This window comes from Toxorhynchites rutilus, chromosome 3, assembly GCF_029784135.1.
Source record: "Toxorhynchites rutilus septentrionalis strain SRP chromosome 3, ASM2978413v1, whole genome shotgun sequence".
Classification (NCBI taxonomy): Eukaryota; Metazoa; Arthropoda; class Insecta; order Diptera; family Culicidae; genus Toxorhynchites; species Toxorhynchites rutilus.
Window position 1 is genome coordinate 238,161,793 of NC_073746.1, and position 17,235 is coordinate 238,179,027.

Genomic DNA, 17,235 nt, shown 5'->3' on the forward strand with positions numbered 1-17,235 from the left:
TCAATCATATTTATTCAAGTTATTCATAGTTATTTGGTTCATTGTGCTCCCCAAAAATCCGTACCCAAATTCACGGAACGGAATAAAGAAATTTTGAAGCCTACAAAAAACTTCAGAACTGTATTTTGTCTTTCCTACATTATGATGATGAGCATCGAATTACTATCGAAGAAGCCTTTGGACCTCAAGTGTCACTTCTCATCACAGAGAACAAAATTTTATTTCGATCTTTCTCTTTTAAAAATTTGATCTAATGTCCCAAGCCAAAATTAACGTTTACTTTTTTACCAATGGCCAACCGTTCAAACCTCCGCACAAAGTTGTCATCGAACGCAAGCAGCTGGAACAAAACCAGATCGTTGAACGGATTAATCGGTTGCACTATTACAATGGTTATGTGTGAGCACGCGGTAATCCTACGAGTTTGCACACAGCTTCAAAAACCTTTCACCGATTTCAGCGTCTACTCGTTGTTCGGAGAGGTTCTTCGTTCGATTCAGGAAATTCATGATGAGTCGGCTTTTGTTGCGGTCCCAAGTGATCAGTGTTTCCAGCCAGGACCATACGTGAAGGTGTTCCGGGATTACATCAATGCCAAATTGTAATTGATTGAAGATTTTATTGATATGCGCTTTCTAATGCTAATATATTGCAGACCTCCTGCGTACGAGAGTAAAAAATCGAAAAAGCCTAAGAAACCCATTACCAGTAAGAATTTGTTATAATCATTTTTCATACATTTATTGATTCCTATTTAGAGCCACTAGGAACAAGCTACGGCTGCAAGGCACCTCTTCTAAGAATTAAGAAAGATGTGCGGTTTTGTCCCGGATGTCGTCACATTGCGGTGGATACACGATGCCAAGAATTCGCAGGTAAACAGCCTCGGGGAAAGCAGGATGTTTGTGTATGTAAAAATGTAGATTTGCACGGAGAATGTGTCCCCATGCCGGTGCGGCCAAAGCGTAAAATAAAACGAAAGCCGAAACAGAATGGTTTGAGTAGTTGTTTCCGCAAAAAGAATAAGAAGCAAGAGTATGTCGTTCGGATGCGGAAGCGCGATTTAGTGAGGATGGAACAGATGAAGGCGAGAAAGGAGCAAAGGCCCAGAAGTAGGCAAGGTTCGGCATGCTGTGGAAGTAAACCTTCCCGGAAAAAGTATTTGAAAAAGGCACGCGAGAAGATGATCAAACAACGAGCCCAGAGGATAAAGATGGAAGAAAATCGGAGAATTAAAGAGCAGAGATCTATTCAAAATCGTATTAAGCGTCGTCGAATGAGGAGAAAGTGTGCAAGTTGGTTTTCCCCATGTTGCGTAAGGAAGCCAGAACCTATCTGGAGACAGCCGACGCCCCATAACTGTGTGGAACATTTGAAGCAGGCACGTGATCACGCAATTCGGCGGCGAAGAGCGCTTCAAATCCCCGAACAAACATCCTGGGAAAGCGTAACTTTTCCACCGAAGTTCAAAAAGAAGATTCGGGGCACTCAGACTACCAAGGCAGACCTGAAGAAGGCTCGTAAAGCTTCTGCATCGGGTTGGAGTTGTTTCGGAAGCAAGAAGAAGAAGAAGAAGGTTGTTGCAGATGCGGAAGCTGTAGAGCAACCTGTTTGTTGATTGGTTGTATTTTGTACAATATCTGAAATATATGCTCTATATTGATATGCTGTTTATCAAAACTCAGACGTATGAGTGTGTCCACCTGCTTAAGTTTCAAATTTGGCCTTGTACTTATATTATCTAGTTTAAGTAAATAAAAAAAAATCTCCTCAATGTATTACTGATTTTCCTTGCTAAAACGCCAAGGATTCGGTAAAACGTCGACTAGTTGTCGACTGTGATGTGTGCGAGCATAAGTTTCGGCCGCGATGTTTTTGAGAGATTCCGATTCCGAGGGACCTGTTGCTTCCACCATATCTCTCAGTATTCCTCCTTCTTGCTGTAGGAGGACATGAGGAGCATCGAATTCGCGTGCTCTGCCGGCGTCCATAACCAACATTCTGTCGGAATCCATCACCGTGTGTAGACGGTGAGCCACCGTGAGCACTGTGCAGTGTTTAAACTTCTCTCTGATTGTCTTCTGGATGAGTGCATCAGTTCTGAAATAGAATTATGATCACTATGTTGATGAATACAAATTATCGGTAATTCATTACTGTGGGTCCACATTTGCCGTAGCTTCGTCGAGCACCAGAATTTTATTGTTTCTCAAAATTGCTCTTGCCAAACAAATCAATTGACGCTGTCCTACGCTGAAATTTGTCCCACTCTCGGTAACCATATAGTCCAATCCTGGAATTGCCGATCGAAGTTCGACTTCATTAATCGCCTTCCACAGAGCATCATCATCAAACAGATCGAACGGATCTAGGTTGTATCTTATAGTAGCGCTGAACAGTACCGGATCTTGGGGGATGATCGAAATTTTCGACCGAAGAGATTCCAAACAGACAATACCCGTATCGATGCCATCGATCAAAATCTTCCCATCGATGGGAGCCAATCGAAAGAGAGCTCCTATTAGGGATGATTTCCCGGCGCCCGTCCTTCCGACGATTCCCACCTTCCAGGTTGGTGCTATGGTCAGTTCGAGATTTTTCAACACGGGTTCACTTTCCGCATCATAGCGTAACGACATGTTCTGGAACTCGATCTGTCCCTGCCAAGGCCAGTCCGCTGATGGGACCTTTGGCGGATCGGTTTCCGATGGAATTTCCGTGTATTGTATCACTCTTTCGACTGAGGTCATTTGCTGGATCGATTCGGCTGTCTGTCGAATTCCGTACTGCACCATTCCTGTCAGAATCATCGCTTGCGATATGGCGAGACCTACGTTGGCGCTGTATGTTTCTGTGAAAGGTACAGTTGACATTTTTCAGTATTAAAGAACATTGCTCTTTGATAAAATCATTTCACCTTGATGAAGCAGTATAAAGCTGAACGTTACGCAAGCCACAAAACCGGTGCTGATGCAGTCCAACCACAATCCTAGCGCGGCATTGCTGGACATTGTCAGTTGCCAAACGGCCGAGTGAACGTTCTGAAGATTATCGAACTCTTCGGTGATTTTCTGCTGCGCTTCATTCGCTCGGATGGTTGAGAGTCCCGTAAGTGTTGCAGCCAGATGCGAGAAGACCGGACTGCGAGCTGCAATCAAAGATATGATTATCGATAACAATGATTTACTACCCTAAAGGTCCATCAGGCCCTTTTATTGTATACTTTAGACCAGCGGTACTCGACCTTTATTTATAGGGGCCACAAACACACGTTAATTATGATGTCGTGGCCCGCAAAAAATAAAAAAAATAGGGCGCTGCAATTTGACGCCATTTTTAACCTAGAAACAATGCTTGATTTCACGAAAATTTAATTGTCGATCGGATGAAAGTTACCAATGAGTCCATCATGATTTATCAGTCATCTAGGTCATCTTTTCAAATAGCTTGCCACAAAGATGAGTGTTTCATTTAGTTTTTGCGAATTGGCCTTTTTCAAAGCTAGAGACCTCAACTGAACTGAGACATTGTAATTCCAGCGAAAAATTTATGAACATCGATCCGCTTTTTATTACTTGGTATATTATATTCTTTTAGAATACATCAAAATTTTAAAATCGCTTCAGTGCTCAACCGTCGGAAACGTCGTGATCACTTCAAAAATAAATTAAAACTCTATTTTAAGTCAAAAATACACGAATTCATAATTTGAAAAGCAATCAGCCACAACTGAACTTTTATGTGTCTCTTCTATTTTATTCAATATGTTTTGCCAGTAGGGGAACCGCGTGTAATACGGACAGTGGGGGTAATATGGACAGGTGGTTGTTTTGTATAGTTACATTTTGAATTTCAGATTTCTGTTAATGAGAACACCTTCTACATGTTATTCTATAATATTTAAGCCACCCTATGGCAATGAATACTGATCAAAAGTGAAAAGGGAAATAAAAACCGAAAATCATGCATGATTCCGCGTGTGGATGTAATTTTAGCTGCTTCGATATTAAGCATTTTGAGTGGTTTAATATCAAAATTCAATTCGCTGATGGTTATATTTCGGTTTGTGAGTTCACAGAGAAGCGATATTATGTATGTACGGAAAAGTAAATTCATTTTTGAGTGGAACATTTAAATTATTGAAATAATTGTACTGGTGGGGTAAAACGGGGTTGGGGTTGCCAGTTAGAATGAGATGGACTATGAAAAGTCTGTTTAATCTATTCCTAAGGAATGCCCTGCGTCTATAAATAGAAATCAAATCGCCAAATGTGGGCTGTTCAGAAGCTGACTGGAACCAAAAGCAAAATAGTTGAGGGTCTGTCCATTTATACTGCTGAAAAGCACGATATCACTTCTAGGTGGATTAGTTTTTCCATCATTTAACGGACATTCGGGATGAGTTCAAACCTTGGTCGAATAAAATTATTCCTCTCGCGATCGATCAACCTCTACGCTTCATATATTACAAACCTGTCCATATTACCCCAACTATTTGCCCATATTACCCGCATCGAAAAAAATGTTGTACTTTTCGTCTGTTTTAATTTCAATAAAAAACATTGAAAAACACTTTTTTGTAAAATATTTGGCCAATTAGGTAGAAAAACAGTATATTAAACTGCAATAAACTGCATCAAAGTTTTGGGAAACATGAGTTTCCAAACATATAATTGAAGTTCTTCTAACATGTCCGTTTCACCCCCACCTCCCCTATATCTACTAAATTTCAGGCGATTATATATTTGTCCTCCACCACCAATTCGCACGTGTGATGCAATCATACACAAATAATCTTCAACGAACAGTATGGAAAGCGACGCGCTACGTTCCATTTTATATTTCTCCTCTGCTTTGCTTCTGGTGGTCAGTGCAAGCTCTGCACTATGCTTCATGCATATTCTGAGACGAACAAATTGACACCTCCATTCAACACAGAAGCAAAATCGAAACTGAAGTTGGCAAGGACGAGCACAGTATTTAGAATGCCTTCAATGCCAGCTGATGACAAGCATCAACTGCTGACCAATCATGACAGAGATAGACTTTCAATCAATTTATTAAAGTTCCAAAAATCTGTAAATATTTACAGCTTTTGAGGATTTCGAACAAATGGGTTTTGTTTTTCTCGATATCAAAGAGGCATTTGATTCTGTTTCCATGAGAGTTCTCTCAGAGAAACTTCATAACCGTGGACATTAACCAATTTTAAAAAGTTTGCTGTACAATGTACTGTCCGAAAAAGACATGATTTTTAAACATGGTCATTTAGAAACATCAAGATATAGTGTTATGAGCCTACTGCTAGGCTCTTACCTAAGCCCCCTTTTGTATAGCCTTTACGTTAATGATATGGATGATTGTTTATCAGGAAATTACACGCTGAGACTAGAGACGTCTGTTAATCGTTCGATTAATTCAAATAATCGAATATCAGCAATTTTAATCGAGTAATTTTGTACCAAATAATGAAAATATGAATACATCGGATAATGATCACAGTAATCGCGATCAAAAAAAGTAGCCATTTTTCTAAAAAATACAGTGCAAATTTGTTTAACCGTCATGGTGCTTTGTCGTAATTTATCGAATATGCTAAACCATTTACGATTGAAGCATAAATATTATTCTCTGGTGGTGGAGGAGACTGGGAAGAAGAATTCAGCGTCTGCAGAGGTGAAAGGCGGAATTGAAGGAGGTGATCTAAGCTCCCGTACTAAAGTGGTAGTATTCAAATTCAGAGTGCCAAGGGAAATATACCATACTAGTAATCAATGATTTTATAAATATTCCTCTTTTTGAACTAGTAGATATAGGGACCAAGCAGAGATTTTCAAACAAATATGCTATTTAACTAACAACAACATTGTATGTTGGTGCAATAAAAATATTGTGCATCATTTTCAGGATGTGCCCTTTTTCAATCATCCGCAAAAAAAATCATGAAATGGTAAATTCATCAATATACTGAAATACCATTTTATTCAAAAACCATTAGTCTGCACCATGTTTATTTTAAAATTATATTTAATGTAACTTTTAAAATTATGACATCATAATCTTTCTTATCATAAATGTTTGTTAATTTTTATCACAAGAAATAAATATTCGCTCGATTAATCGAATACTGGAAAAAACAATTATTCGAATGAATCGAATATTTGAAAATCTCCACGATTAATCGATAATCGAATAAACGAAAAATTTAGACATCTCTAGCTGAGACAACTTACAGATGATGGAGTTATTCCCATCACAGGAAACAGTCCCGTCGTTCTGATGAAATCTTCGCAAAATACTCTGGACAACCTGTCTACATGGGCTATCAAGATATTATTGGTGTTAGAATATGGTTGTTTTTGCTTCCGATCAGCTGCCAGGTTCCAAATCCTCGAGCTGGAATGGATACAATATCGTTGCCTGTTTGCACTTTGCACATACGATGAGTCTCGAAGTCTTGGCAGGAGTATCTTCGCTTACTCTTCGATTCACAGAATTATCTCACAGATTTTTCATTCGCTGCAAGATCATGCATCCAGTGGTAATTGATAATTTCGAAAATCTACTTTAGCTATCTCCTCGGACGAGTCTACCCATGTCCAAAAATTTTTTTCGAGATGACACCAGACCTCGACGTTTTATGCATTTTTAAGTCATTTGGCATAAAAAAAAAGATTTATCAGATAGAAAACGGTGATGGAGGAACAAATATGTAATCACCTCGGGCAGCACTGTGAATAGCACGAGAAGAATCTTCGCGATGCATACTTAGTTCACTACGTGCAATGGCAGTGAGGACACAAATCTCGTGTATTATTCTCGTGAGAATAAGAATAAATCATGAATCACTCATCTTCAACTTCTTGAATAAATTTCCGAAGTAATCAACAGTGAACTGATTATTATATGTTTTTGCCGGAAGAGAGCTTCTGTGAATTTTGGAAGTGTGTCCGGATTTTTTGGTGTAATGATGATGTTGTTTTGAGTTGTTTGAGGCTTTCTCAGACTCTCAGACTGTCTCAGTTCATTCATTTGTTCAATTTATTCGGAAAAATAAATTGAACACTCGGCCTTAAAAAAGATCATTTGGAAAGTCTTTATGCTGCTACCAACTGGTCGCTAACAGAATGACTAATAAATCGTGAATAACTTATAATGTGACTTATTGGTGACTTTTCACGATCGATCAACTAATTTTCCTGAATTCGAGCATTGTTTCCTGGCTTAAAGTCGAATGTAAAGAGTAACAGCTTGCCTAGTGCTCAATGCTATATTAGATTTGACAGCAATGCTGAAGAAGGCTAATAAGTATAATTTTTTTGGATAAAAAACAATGATTTATAAGTCTAGCACTTACATATGCCTTCCAGGCGCTTGAGATCTTGAGTGGGTCGAAGATAGAGTTTCAAGGTTCCCGCAAATAGTACAACGGCTCCGAGCAGAGCAAGCAGGAGGATCAGGTTCATGATGGATATCACCACCAAAATACCGACCATTACAAGCAGCACCTGAACTGCATCCATAATTGCCTTAGGCAACAGCTCATCAATCGCACCCATGTCTTTGGAGAATCTGTTGAGGATGCGACCTGACGGATTTGTGTCGAAAAATCTCATTGGAGCGGCAAGTATTTTCGCAAACATGCGATCATGTAGCGTCCTGGATGCCTTCATGCAAATGTTGAAGAACAGGTAACCACGGAAGATAGTGAAAAATATAACTCCAATTATGATAATGCCATAGGCTATAAGTAGTTCACCGGTGGAGTACGTCACCGGGATGTCCCTAACACGGCGTTCTTCCTGCCGGGTCCAATAAGTCACAAAGTAGTCTGATCCACTGACTACAACTTGGGAGAAGATTAGCATGAATAAGGTGAACGATAGAAGTAAAACATTGCCGCCAGCTCGAAAATATGTCGTCCACACTCTCAGTGGAAGGCTTCCTTCCGCCTGATCTTCGGTCGTAGTGCGTCCGAGGTTCTCGCTCACACTTGACTGAAACATGAACATGGAATAATCGATCATAGTCAACACAATTATCACTTAGCTTACGGCACACGAAAGGGATGAAAGTCCTTGTATCGAAGAGGAACTTTTTAACAGCTTTCCATTCCTTACACCATCGATGAATGGAATGTCTTCATCCATAACATCTTCTATGTCTTCATTATCTTGATCCTTTTCGCTTTCTTCAGCAGATCCCATCAATTTGCCGAAATCTAAATCACTGGTAGATAGTTCCTGATAAGTACCCTGCATAAGTATTTTGCCCTGCGCGAAACGAAAACAAACATGATTATTTACAATTATTCTTTTACCATTCACTTACGTTCTCAATAATAACAATCCAATCAGCATCTTTCAAAAAGTGGACCTGGTGAGTAACTAGAATACGCGTTGCATGTTGCTTTGCCAGATAACCTTTTGGTCCCATAACTTCGTCGAAAAGATGACGTCCCACGTGCGTATCGACTGCACTCAGCGGATCGTCGAGAAGATATATTGATGCATTTTTGTAAACCGCTCGAGCTAGATTCACTCGGGCACGCTGTCCGCCCGACAGTGAACTTCCACGTTCTCCGACAACCGTCTTGTCACCGTCCGGCAGTTGCTCAAAATCAGTCAGTAAGGCACAGTGTGTAACAACCTCCTGATAGCGCTTGCGATCGTATGGCAGTCCAAATATTATGTTATTTCTGACCGTTCCGGCAAACAACCAGGGTTCCTGTGATCCATACGAGATGTCCCCGTTGATAGTGGTGTCTCCGTTTAGCATTGGTAATTCGCCCAGAAGCAGTTGAAGAAGGGAGCTTTTCCCTGCACCAACAGGTCCGACGACGGCCAATAGTTGGCCCGATTTGGCTTTCAGATTCAAATCTTTAAGTGTTTTCTCTTTACCCTCTTCCCAGCATGCGGAGACATTATTCAGCACTACGGCGAATTCCGGTTGTTCCTTGACCATGAGATCTTCATTTTTGTGTAAACCTACCATTTTTTTGTTTTGCTCTTCCATCTCGAGAAACTCCTGAATACGATCGATCGAAACCAATGCCTCAGCTCCTAACGAAACTGCTAGTGGGTAGAAAATAGCGGCCGTGAGCTGAAGGGTATTGAAGAATTGGGCCATTGGGAAGACGATATCCGCCGTGATGGGTCGCCCTTCGACGAAGCACGTAGCAATCGCTAGGAACAGTGTTGATCTTTCCGTAAACATCATGGTGCTGAGATAAATACCCCGAATGTAGGAAGCCCATCGGATTTGTCGAACCTCTTTTTTACGCGCTATCGATACCACACTGCGGAAAGGTTTCTCCCAAGCGTACATCTTGATAACTTGGATACCTTGTATCAGCTCGTTCATGATCCCAACGCGCTGATCTGTTCGTTTGGCGACGCGCATGCGTAGCACCGATTGGAGACGACCAAGACCCGTTTGGACAGGAATGGTCTTTAGCAAAAGCCCAACTACTCCCACAACGGCAGCCCATCGAACGCTACACCAGATAATGTAGCACGTGAAGACGGCCTATTCGAAATGTAATGTGAATCATTGAACTGATCGTAACTCATTTCCGGAATCATACCTGCAAGGGCAAAACCCAAACATAGTGCAAAAAGATGAAACCATAGTCCAACCGGCTGACGTCGTTCGAAAGTAAATTAATCAAATAACCTGCCGGCGTTCGTCCAGCTGCTTTTTTGGACATCCTCAGTGTTTTTCTGTATATGGCCGAGCAGCACGCGATTCGCATTCGCGCACCCACTAATCGCTGTCTCAAATCCGAGTGGTGATTACAGAAGCATCCTAGCAAGGTCAATGCCACCAAAATTCCAGACAGCCAGTACGCATCGTTCCACATGTGACCGATAAAGTCAGCTACGGTTGATAGTCCTCTGAACTTCACAGCTTCTTCGTCATCCCCAAGGTCGAAATATTCGTCATCTCGGCTGCTGTTATGAGCTGTACAGTGAAACGGGAAGTTTAAAGATTCGCATCATTGAAGGACATGTTTGTATTTACCCTCATCTCGGTAGTTGTTATCATTCAGATGGTTGAGGTTCAGAGCGTTCGTTTTGCTGTCAATACTTCTCCGTTCGCGACTCCATTCTGTGTTGTTCTCATCCTGGTCGCGGAGGAAGTGCAGAGTTGTAGTGAGCAGGACATCAGGTGGTGCGATGGGTGTAGTCACGATGTGAGTTGTGTTTGAGGGGGCTTGAAATTGTATCAAGAGCTGAGCTAACACTATGGGCAGTATCGACCTGTTCGTATGGAATAGATTTGTAGTGATGAGATTGTAAACAGTCAAATATGTTCGTATCTTACTTAATGAAGATGAACATAAACACCAGAAATCCGTCGAATAGAGATTGTTTGTAGAAAGTGTGGAACAACGCATTCCTTAGACGGGGAGATCGATTTTTCCTCCTCGCACGAGATATTTCCTTCTCCCATTGCCTGCGAATAAAAAATCAATGGGATTAGACTATCGAACTAAGCATTGACAGCGACACAGATGTGAATTGTTTCAAAATTGATGTATAACAGTTCAGCTGAAAAGTTTATAAGGTAACACAGTAAAACTAATGTTTTTTTATTATTTTACTAGCTGACCTGGCAAACTTCGTCCCGCCCAAAATTTGTTTTTTGTTATCAATACCTTCAAACATTCACGTTTTCTTACTATGAGCAAGTTCATGGGTTCAATCACAGAACAGTTCATTGATTGATCTTTTAATCGACCCCGTTTAATTTTGTATGACAGCTCCCCCTTAGAGAGGGGGGTGGAGTGTCTAACCACCATAGAAACATTTATTGCATCCTTAAACCTCCATATGCCTAATTTGGTTTCATTTGCTTGATTAATTCTCGAGTAATGCAGAAATTTGTGTTTCATTTGTATTGCAGACCCCCCCCTAAGAGAGGGGGAGGAGTGTCTAACCACTGTAAAAACATTTATTGCACTCTAAAACCTCCGCATGCCTGATTTGGTTTTATTTGCTTGATTAATTCTCCAGTTATGCAGAAATATGTGTTTCATTTGTATGGCAGCCCCACCTAAGAGAGAGGAGAAGAGTGTTTGTTCACCATGAAAACGTTCCGTGTCCCCTAAAATATTTGCATGACATATTTGGCTCCATTTGCTTGACTAGTTTTCGAATTATGCAGAAATTTGCCTTTCATTTGTATGGCAGCCCCCCCCCCTTAGAGAGGGGGGGTGGAGTGTCCAACTACCATAGAAACATTTATTGAAACCTAAAACCTTCACATGCCAAATTTCGTTTCATTTGCTTGATTAATTCTCGAGTAATGCAGAAATTTGTGTTTCATTTGTATGGGCTGCCAGAGGGCTCAATTCATGCAATTTTGCCATCGTTTTCATTGATTTGTAAATTTTCCATTTTTTCACAATAACAAAAGTTGCTCCACTCTCAATGCTTTAACTCACGAACCAATCGACCGATTGCTGCCAAATTTTGACACGTATCCATTGAAAGACGGGGCTTTGTGATAGTTAAGTAGATTTTTGCAAGAGGCGCCATCTAGACGTCAACCTTATGAACTTTTCAGCCGAACTGTTATATTTTCCATGCCATTTCTTTGTAGTTTACTGAATCCTATAATTAATCAAACAACGTTGAATTTTGTGATTTTCTTAGATCGCCAAAAACTGGAAACGTCTTCGGGAATTACCGACGAGACAGTAATCAAGAGCTTAGTAGAGACCGTACTCAAAAAAAATGCCACAGACAAAAATGACCACCAAAAATTCATTTTGAATCGGATACTTTTGAAACTCTCAGGGAATAAATAAACACATATTAGCTATGCTTTTGCAAATTTGGTTTATTCCACCTCCTTTCCTAGGCTGAATGCCCGCACCTTGGACATAAGGCTACCCATATAATCCTGTACAACACTTTTATCCACTCTTTCTTCAAATCCTTGTTGGGGTTTCCCTTATTTCCAGAGTTTGCCCTTCCTAATCGCCGAGAATGTTTCTATTGGGCAAAGCCCAATCAGTCAGTCAGTCTTCGCTTTTCTTCAGCTGCGAGCTCGCCGCTGGGTTGTCTGGGTCTCTTCAAACGATTTTACCACACGGGAAACGAAATATCATCAATTCTCACCCATGCAATAGAAAGTTATACACAAACGAAACTGTTACATTTTCTCGAGTACAATTTTCAGATAGTGAACTTTCTGAATGTATTTCGGGCATGCTGTGGACAATGACTAGCGATGAGCACAGTTTTTGTACACAAATGAACAATGAACTACGCTCACTCATAAATAGTAACAAACGGCTGAAAAACAGCCAAATCTTAAGTTGGGCAATTATCTTGTACGATCTATTTAGGATGCTCGTTTCTTATTCACACATATCCAAAATTTACGGTGAAAAGGTGTTGAATAAGATGAAGCAGTAGGGGATTTTGCCTTCCAGATGTCTACAAGACTGATCAGAACGATGGTATGTGTGAAGCGTTCCATAAATAACACCAGATCAAAACAGAAGAGATATTTCGGGAATCCTCAACAGGAAGAACTACAAGCAGCAATCACACCAATTCTGAACATGGTACAAAATGAAGACAACCCGGAAGACTACCCTGCCGAATGATATACATTCGCCGATCGAGAAACATATGATAGAGAGAACCGGGGTCCTATACCAGTATTGACCAGTGATTGATTAGAAAGACGGGTTTCGTCAGAATATCTGAATTAGAACGGCAGAACATCTTTCGTATGACACCTGATATTCTGTCATACTCCCTATGGATCATCCCGTCACTTTACGCTACTTTATTGGTACCACCATGTCCATGTACCACCAAGATCGTTATTGCATTGCATTAAATAATGGTATTGTTGTTACTGGAATTCGTCAGACTTATGCTATCCCAAAACTTCGCACTATGGAAAGAAGGTTTCTCGCAACTATCAGTATTGTAAAGTCCCCAAAGATAAACTGACCAGACGTCCCGCTTTTCAACAAAATGTCCCGCGTAAGATTGCGTCCTGCGAAACGTCCCGCATTTGGCCAGACAAGCGAAAATGTTCCGCGATATCAATATATTACGATTTGATCATGTTGATTGTATTAAATGGATGAGCACCAAAAAAAACATTTGTTTGGCAGACTGTCAAGAGCGCTTCCAATGCATCCAAAGATTAATACGTTTAGCTGGTTTCATCGCACCAACAGTGGACTTTTTGTTTAGAGAGTGTCAACTGGAAACGACAGCAACAAAATTGGAAAATGGTTTTAATAAAAGTCTCCTATTGATCCGCAGGGACCACCGTGAGTCAGACGAAAAGTTCATCTTTGGTCCCCTAGCTCGGTCAGGGCTTATCGTGTTAAATAAGTCGGAAGAACTAGTGTATACTGGACAGGAATAGGCAGGATTGTTTGATGAAGTATCGTAAATGAAGCACTGGGCGGCCTTACGGAAGTTGGCCGGAACCGCAACCATGGCCGATGAAAAAATGAATGTCGACCTATTCTTTTACCTTTTCGTGGGTTTGGTGGTCAGCTGTCTCTCCATTTTGGCCTTCGCCCAAAAGTTTTCTATCGGGCGACAATATTTATCTCCAGCCGATCCATCCTCCTGTGATCTTTTGGCATAATGGGCTGATCCTAGGTTCGGCATAAAGACCACATCACCTTCGCAACTTCCGGCAAGCACTTCGTACTGTATATCTCCCCGTTCACCATGTGACTCGAAAGAAGACCGACTTGGACATTCCCTTCTCATCTGCCAGAAAAGGAACTCCTTCGAGAACTTGATGTGGATTATATATTCGACGTCATCGCTTATCTGGGGAACGTAAAGTACCCGGTCCCCTGCCATTCGTTGAATTCTAGTATCAAGTAGGGGAAAAGTGGGGAATTTGGACTACCTAAGCAAATCGCCTAATATTTCCAAACCAATACGGTCTAAATAAAAAATGTTACATTGTATACTGAGCTACACTTGTTTTCTCTCAATGATTAATGTTTAATCATTATATAAAGCTTCAATCTACCAAATATATCATAAAATAAAAGAGATGATTTTTGGATATTAAAATTTGATGCGGGGTGATTTGGACCGTCTGTGGGGTGATTTGGTCCAGTGTGTGTTTCATCGAAAAAAACATACTTATGTTTATGTAAAGTATTTCGGGATAATGTTACAATCAGTAACAATGTTTTGGGATCGATACCAGGTGTCTTGGTCAGATTCCAAGCCAAAAAAGTTGGATTGACACCATCTCGAATTCTGCATGAATCTTTTCACTGTTGGTCGAGCATTTTCAAACACTTTTGATGCTTAATGCTTTGATGCAATTATTTCATTTATTGTTATCAAACTTACAGTTTCGCTACATCAAATTGTTCCTCTTCTGTAGACGAACAGAACTGTACTACACAATATATGAAATGTTTGTTTAATAAGCGGGAAAAACCTTAAAACCACTATCGGGAAACTCACATTTTTTGACGGTCAAAGTGCTTGCTGTGTTTATGCTACCGTTTTCCTTTACTTGTGAAGTTTTACCAAAGGTTTTTTACTTTAGGTACATACGGTTCAACAATAGAAGGAAATGACATTATAAAAAATCCATGTTGAGCCGTAATTTTTTAGATAAAGGGGTGGTCCAAATCACCCCATATGACCAAATCACCCCGTGTTACCCTTCGTCTTGTCTTTCATTATGAGCATAAAGAGAAGTTTTCACTTCTTTCGCCTGAAAGAAGGTTTTCACCAGCACCTCAAGTTACTCCTTCTGGGAGAATGCCTGCAGCTCAGATACGATCGGTCTCGTCTGACGCTTCCACATAAAAATGTCCATTTTGACCAGATTCTCCTCCACTGTTTGGTCAGTTGCTTCGATCTCTCGGCTTAAGGTGCGGCAGAGATAGGATGTTGTAAATACCAGATCGGCTATATCTGGCGGACACAAAGTGCCTCAGGATGTCCAACTCCTTCGCTGTGGAGTAGAACTGGCAGTATGAAAAAATCATCAAGTTGTTTGACAGTGTAAGGCTGCGAATCAACAGCCTTGAATCATTTTTGTTGTAGGCTTAATAAACGTAAATTTAAAGAAATTTTGTTCCAATTAATTATCTTTTGTAGTTTTTTTAATCGCCATCCGAAATACGTCCATTTTTTAATGCGTACGTTAGCATTAAAATCGATGAAAAATGGATTGGAATTTTTGAGCTTTCCATTCGATAATTTGAAGAAAATTATAGAATTTGAATCGTGCTTGCCAGACTTAAATGCTCTGACTGAGCGAGTGATTTTCAGGCGTGAACAAAATCTAAACCACCGTAAAATTACAACTGAGTTCCGATACTTAGAAAGAAATAATACAGATCAGGTTTAATCAGGACTCGCTAAACTATAATTTATGTTAACATAACGTTTTGTTTTTTTGTGTCCCGCGTTAGACCTCTGACCATCTGGTGACCACTTTACCCAAAGATAATACCACAAGTCCTCACAATGGCGCCTATACAGTAGTCAGACTTATTGACCAGGTATAGTTTAGCAGCGCCTCTAGCGATCAGTCCGTTTGTACTGAAAGTGTTCTTCTTTCAATGGATAAAATTTCGTTGGGATCCGTTTGGTCCGTAGGATTGTGTGAAAGATTCTGAGATGGTTCACTGTACCCGCAAAAATCGTGAAAATCGGTCTTTTTTCTTGGATTTTTTCGAACTTAGAGTTTTTTTTTAGAGCAATTAAGAAAAGTGAATGTTCGAATGTATTCATAAAAATAATCATTTTGGGCGAGACGAAGTTTGCAGGGTCAGCTAGTAGTAGTAGAAAGTATTATTGTTGTCAACCTGCCATCAGCTTAGGATACAATAGTGTAAAAGAAATAATACCTTATGTGTCCGGCTTGGTCTAGTCAAAGCGTGTGTGATTTATACTTTTGTACCGCCAAATAAAAATATTCAGTATTCCTCCAACCTTCACAGTGTACACATCGTAGTAGAATCTTTGGAGGTTTCTCTCTTTTCGAATCCACTGGCCTAACTGACCAACAGTTTTCCCCTTTAGACTTCGAATGGATCTCAGTAGAGGTAGAAAATCGGCTTCAAGGAAAATCCACATACAGCCCACTTAAACCAAGCTGCAGCAGTCACTCGATAAAGGGAGTCAAGCCGGCGACATCCAGTGGGAAAGGGGTCTCTTGCCCAAAATAGTTTGAGACTATCTGGTTTAAATCATAGCTTCTGAACAATTTTTACGAAAATCTAAGAACCACTATATCGGTTTGGCAAGGAGCGGCTTGTAAAGGTTTGCATAGTGTTACTGAACACTACATTGGTGAATACACTGTGTTTCACAACTATAGAACCACTCATTTTTTCTAAGTTTTCAGAGATATGTAAGAAGTTGGTCGAATTGAAGTATATAGTGTAGGATATAATAACTATCTTCATTTATAAGACTGGTCATTTGAACTTTATTGTTGTGTCCAGACGTGAAACATTCAAAAAACTAAAATTCCAGTGTTTCATAACTATAGAACCAGATGAACAAACTCTCACTCCTTTAAAAAATTAACGCCAATTTCACATGAATTCAATCAGTTCAAATAACCCATTCGGGGTGGTGTAGACCAATCTGCGCCATGTTGTAGTGTGTATCTTGTTCTACGCAGAGGATACCTCTCGTGTAAGCTCTTCAAATCACTCATACTGTTTGTAAGCTGCATGTACTGTTCGTACGATCACTCCTCATAAATTCTTGATGGGTTTTGATCTGGTCAGTTACCAGTCCAGAATCTGAAGGCCCTATTCATTAAACCATGCCATGACTTTCCGAATTTTATGAATTTATGCCAAATTACCCAATTATCACATTGTTTTTATGTAAAAACAAGAGTAAATGATTCTGAAGTACTTTATTGCCCTTTTGACTGTGCATTCATGTTGATGAAAAGCTATCTGAACCAGGCATTTTAGGAAATATTTTCCTCAAACCATCAAACTGCCGCCTGCAAAGTTACGAGTTGAAAAACTATATGAACGTTCCGTAAGTCCTTCCATTATGAAGAAATTCTATTCAAGTTGAATTACTTTTTATCAGAGCAGTTCTCTTGAAATAGTGGAATCCATGGGATTAGCTTCCACATTAGTTTTTGGACCAGCAGCTTTGAAGATGGGGATTTTATGGTTTGGGAAGAATTTTCTCAAAAAGTCCTGGTTTAGGCAGCTTGCTATCAACACGAATG

General features: G+C 40.2%; 2 protein-coding genes across 2 annotated transcripts in view; one reads left to right on the top strand and one right to left on the bottom strand.

Moving 5' to 3' along the window:
* Positions 1-200: 200 nt before the first annotated feature.
* Positions 201-1,618, top strand: LOC129776437 (uncharacterized). The gene is made up of 4 exons (XM_055782088.1): positions 201-399; positions 461-601; positions 656-708; positions 759-1,618. Exons 1-4 carry the CDS (start codon positions 254-256, stop codon positions 1,616-1,618), a joined length of 1,200 nt encoding a protein of 399 aa, XP_055638063.1. The 5' UTR covers positions 201-253.
* LOC129776435 (ATP-binding cassette sub-family C member 4-like) overlaps positions 1,578-17,235 on the bottom strand; it is a 30,936-nt gene continuing 15,278 nt past the window's right edge. Inside the window, exons 3-11 of the mRNA XM_055782087.1 lie at positions 10,327-10,458; positions 10,024-10,262; positions 9,587-9,963; positions 8,332-9,528; positions 8,055-8,273; positions 7,358-7,997; positions 2,918-3,148; positions 2,158-2,851; positions 1,578-2,100 (exon numbers count right to left, since the gene is read on the bottom strand). Of these exons, the coding sequence (XP_055638062.1) occupies positions 1,779-2,100; positions 2,158-2,851; positions 2,918-3,148; positions 7,358-7,997; positions 8,055-8,273; positions 8,332-9,528; positions 9,587-9,963; positions 10,024-10,262; positions 10,327-10,458 (4,051 nt within the window). The 3' untranslated portion in view covers positions 1,578-1,778. The remainder of the gene's footprint in view (positions 2,101-2,157; positions 2,852-2,917; positions 3,149-7,357; positions 7,998-8,054; positions 8,274-8,331; positions 9,529-9,586; positions 9,964-10,023; positions 10,263-10,326; positions 10,459-17,235) is intronic.

What these genes read in the sequence shown, in the direction of transcription:
- LOC129776437 (XM_055782088.1), top strand. Translation starts at nt 254, where the DNA reads ATGTCCCAAGCCAAAATTAACGTTTACTTTTTTACCAATGGCCAACCG. An exon ending in GATTACATCAATGCCAAATT is followed by an intron (nt 602 to 655) that starts GTAATTGATTGA and finishes AATATATTGCAG; the next exon opens with ACCTCCTGCGTACGAGAGTA. An exon ending in GCCTAAGAAACCCATTACCA is followed by an intron (nt 709 to 758) that starts GTAAGAATTTGT and finishes ATTCCTATTTAG; the next exon opens with AGCCACTAGGAACAAGCTAC.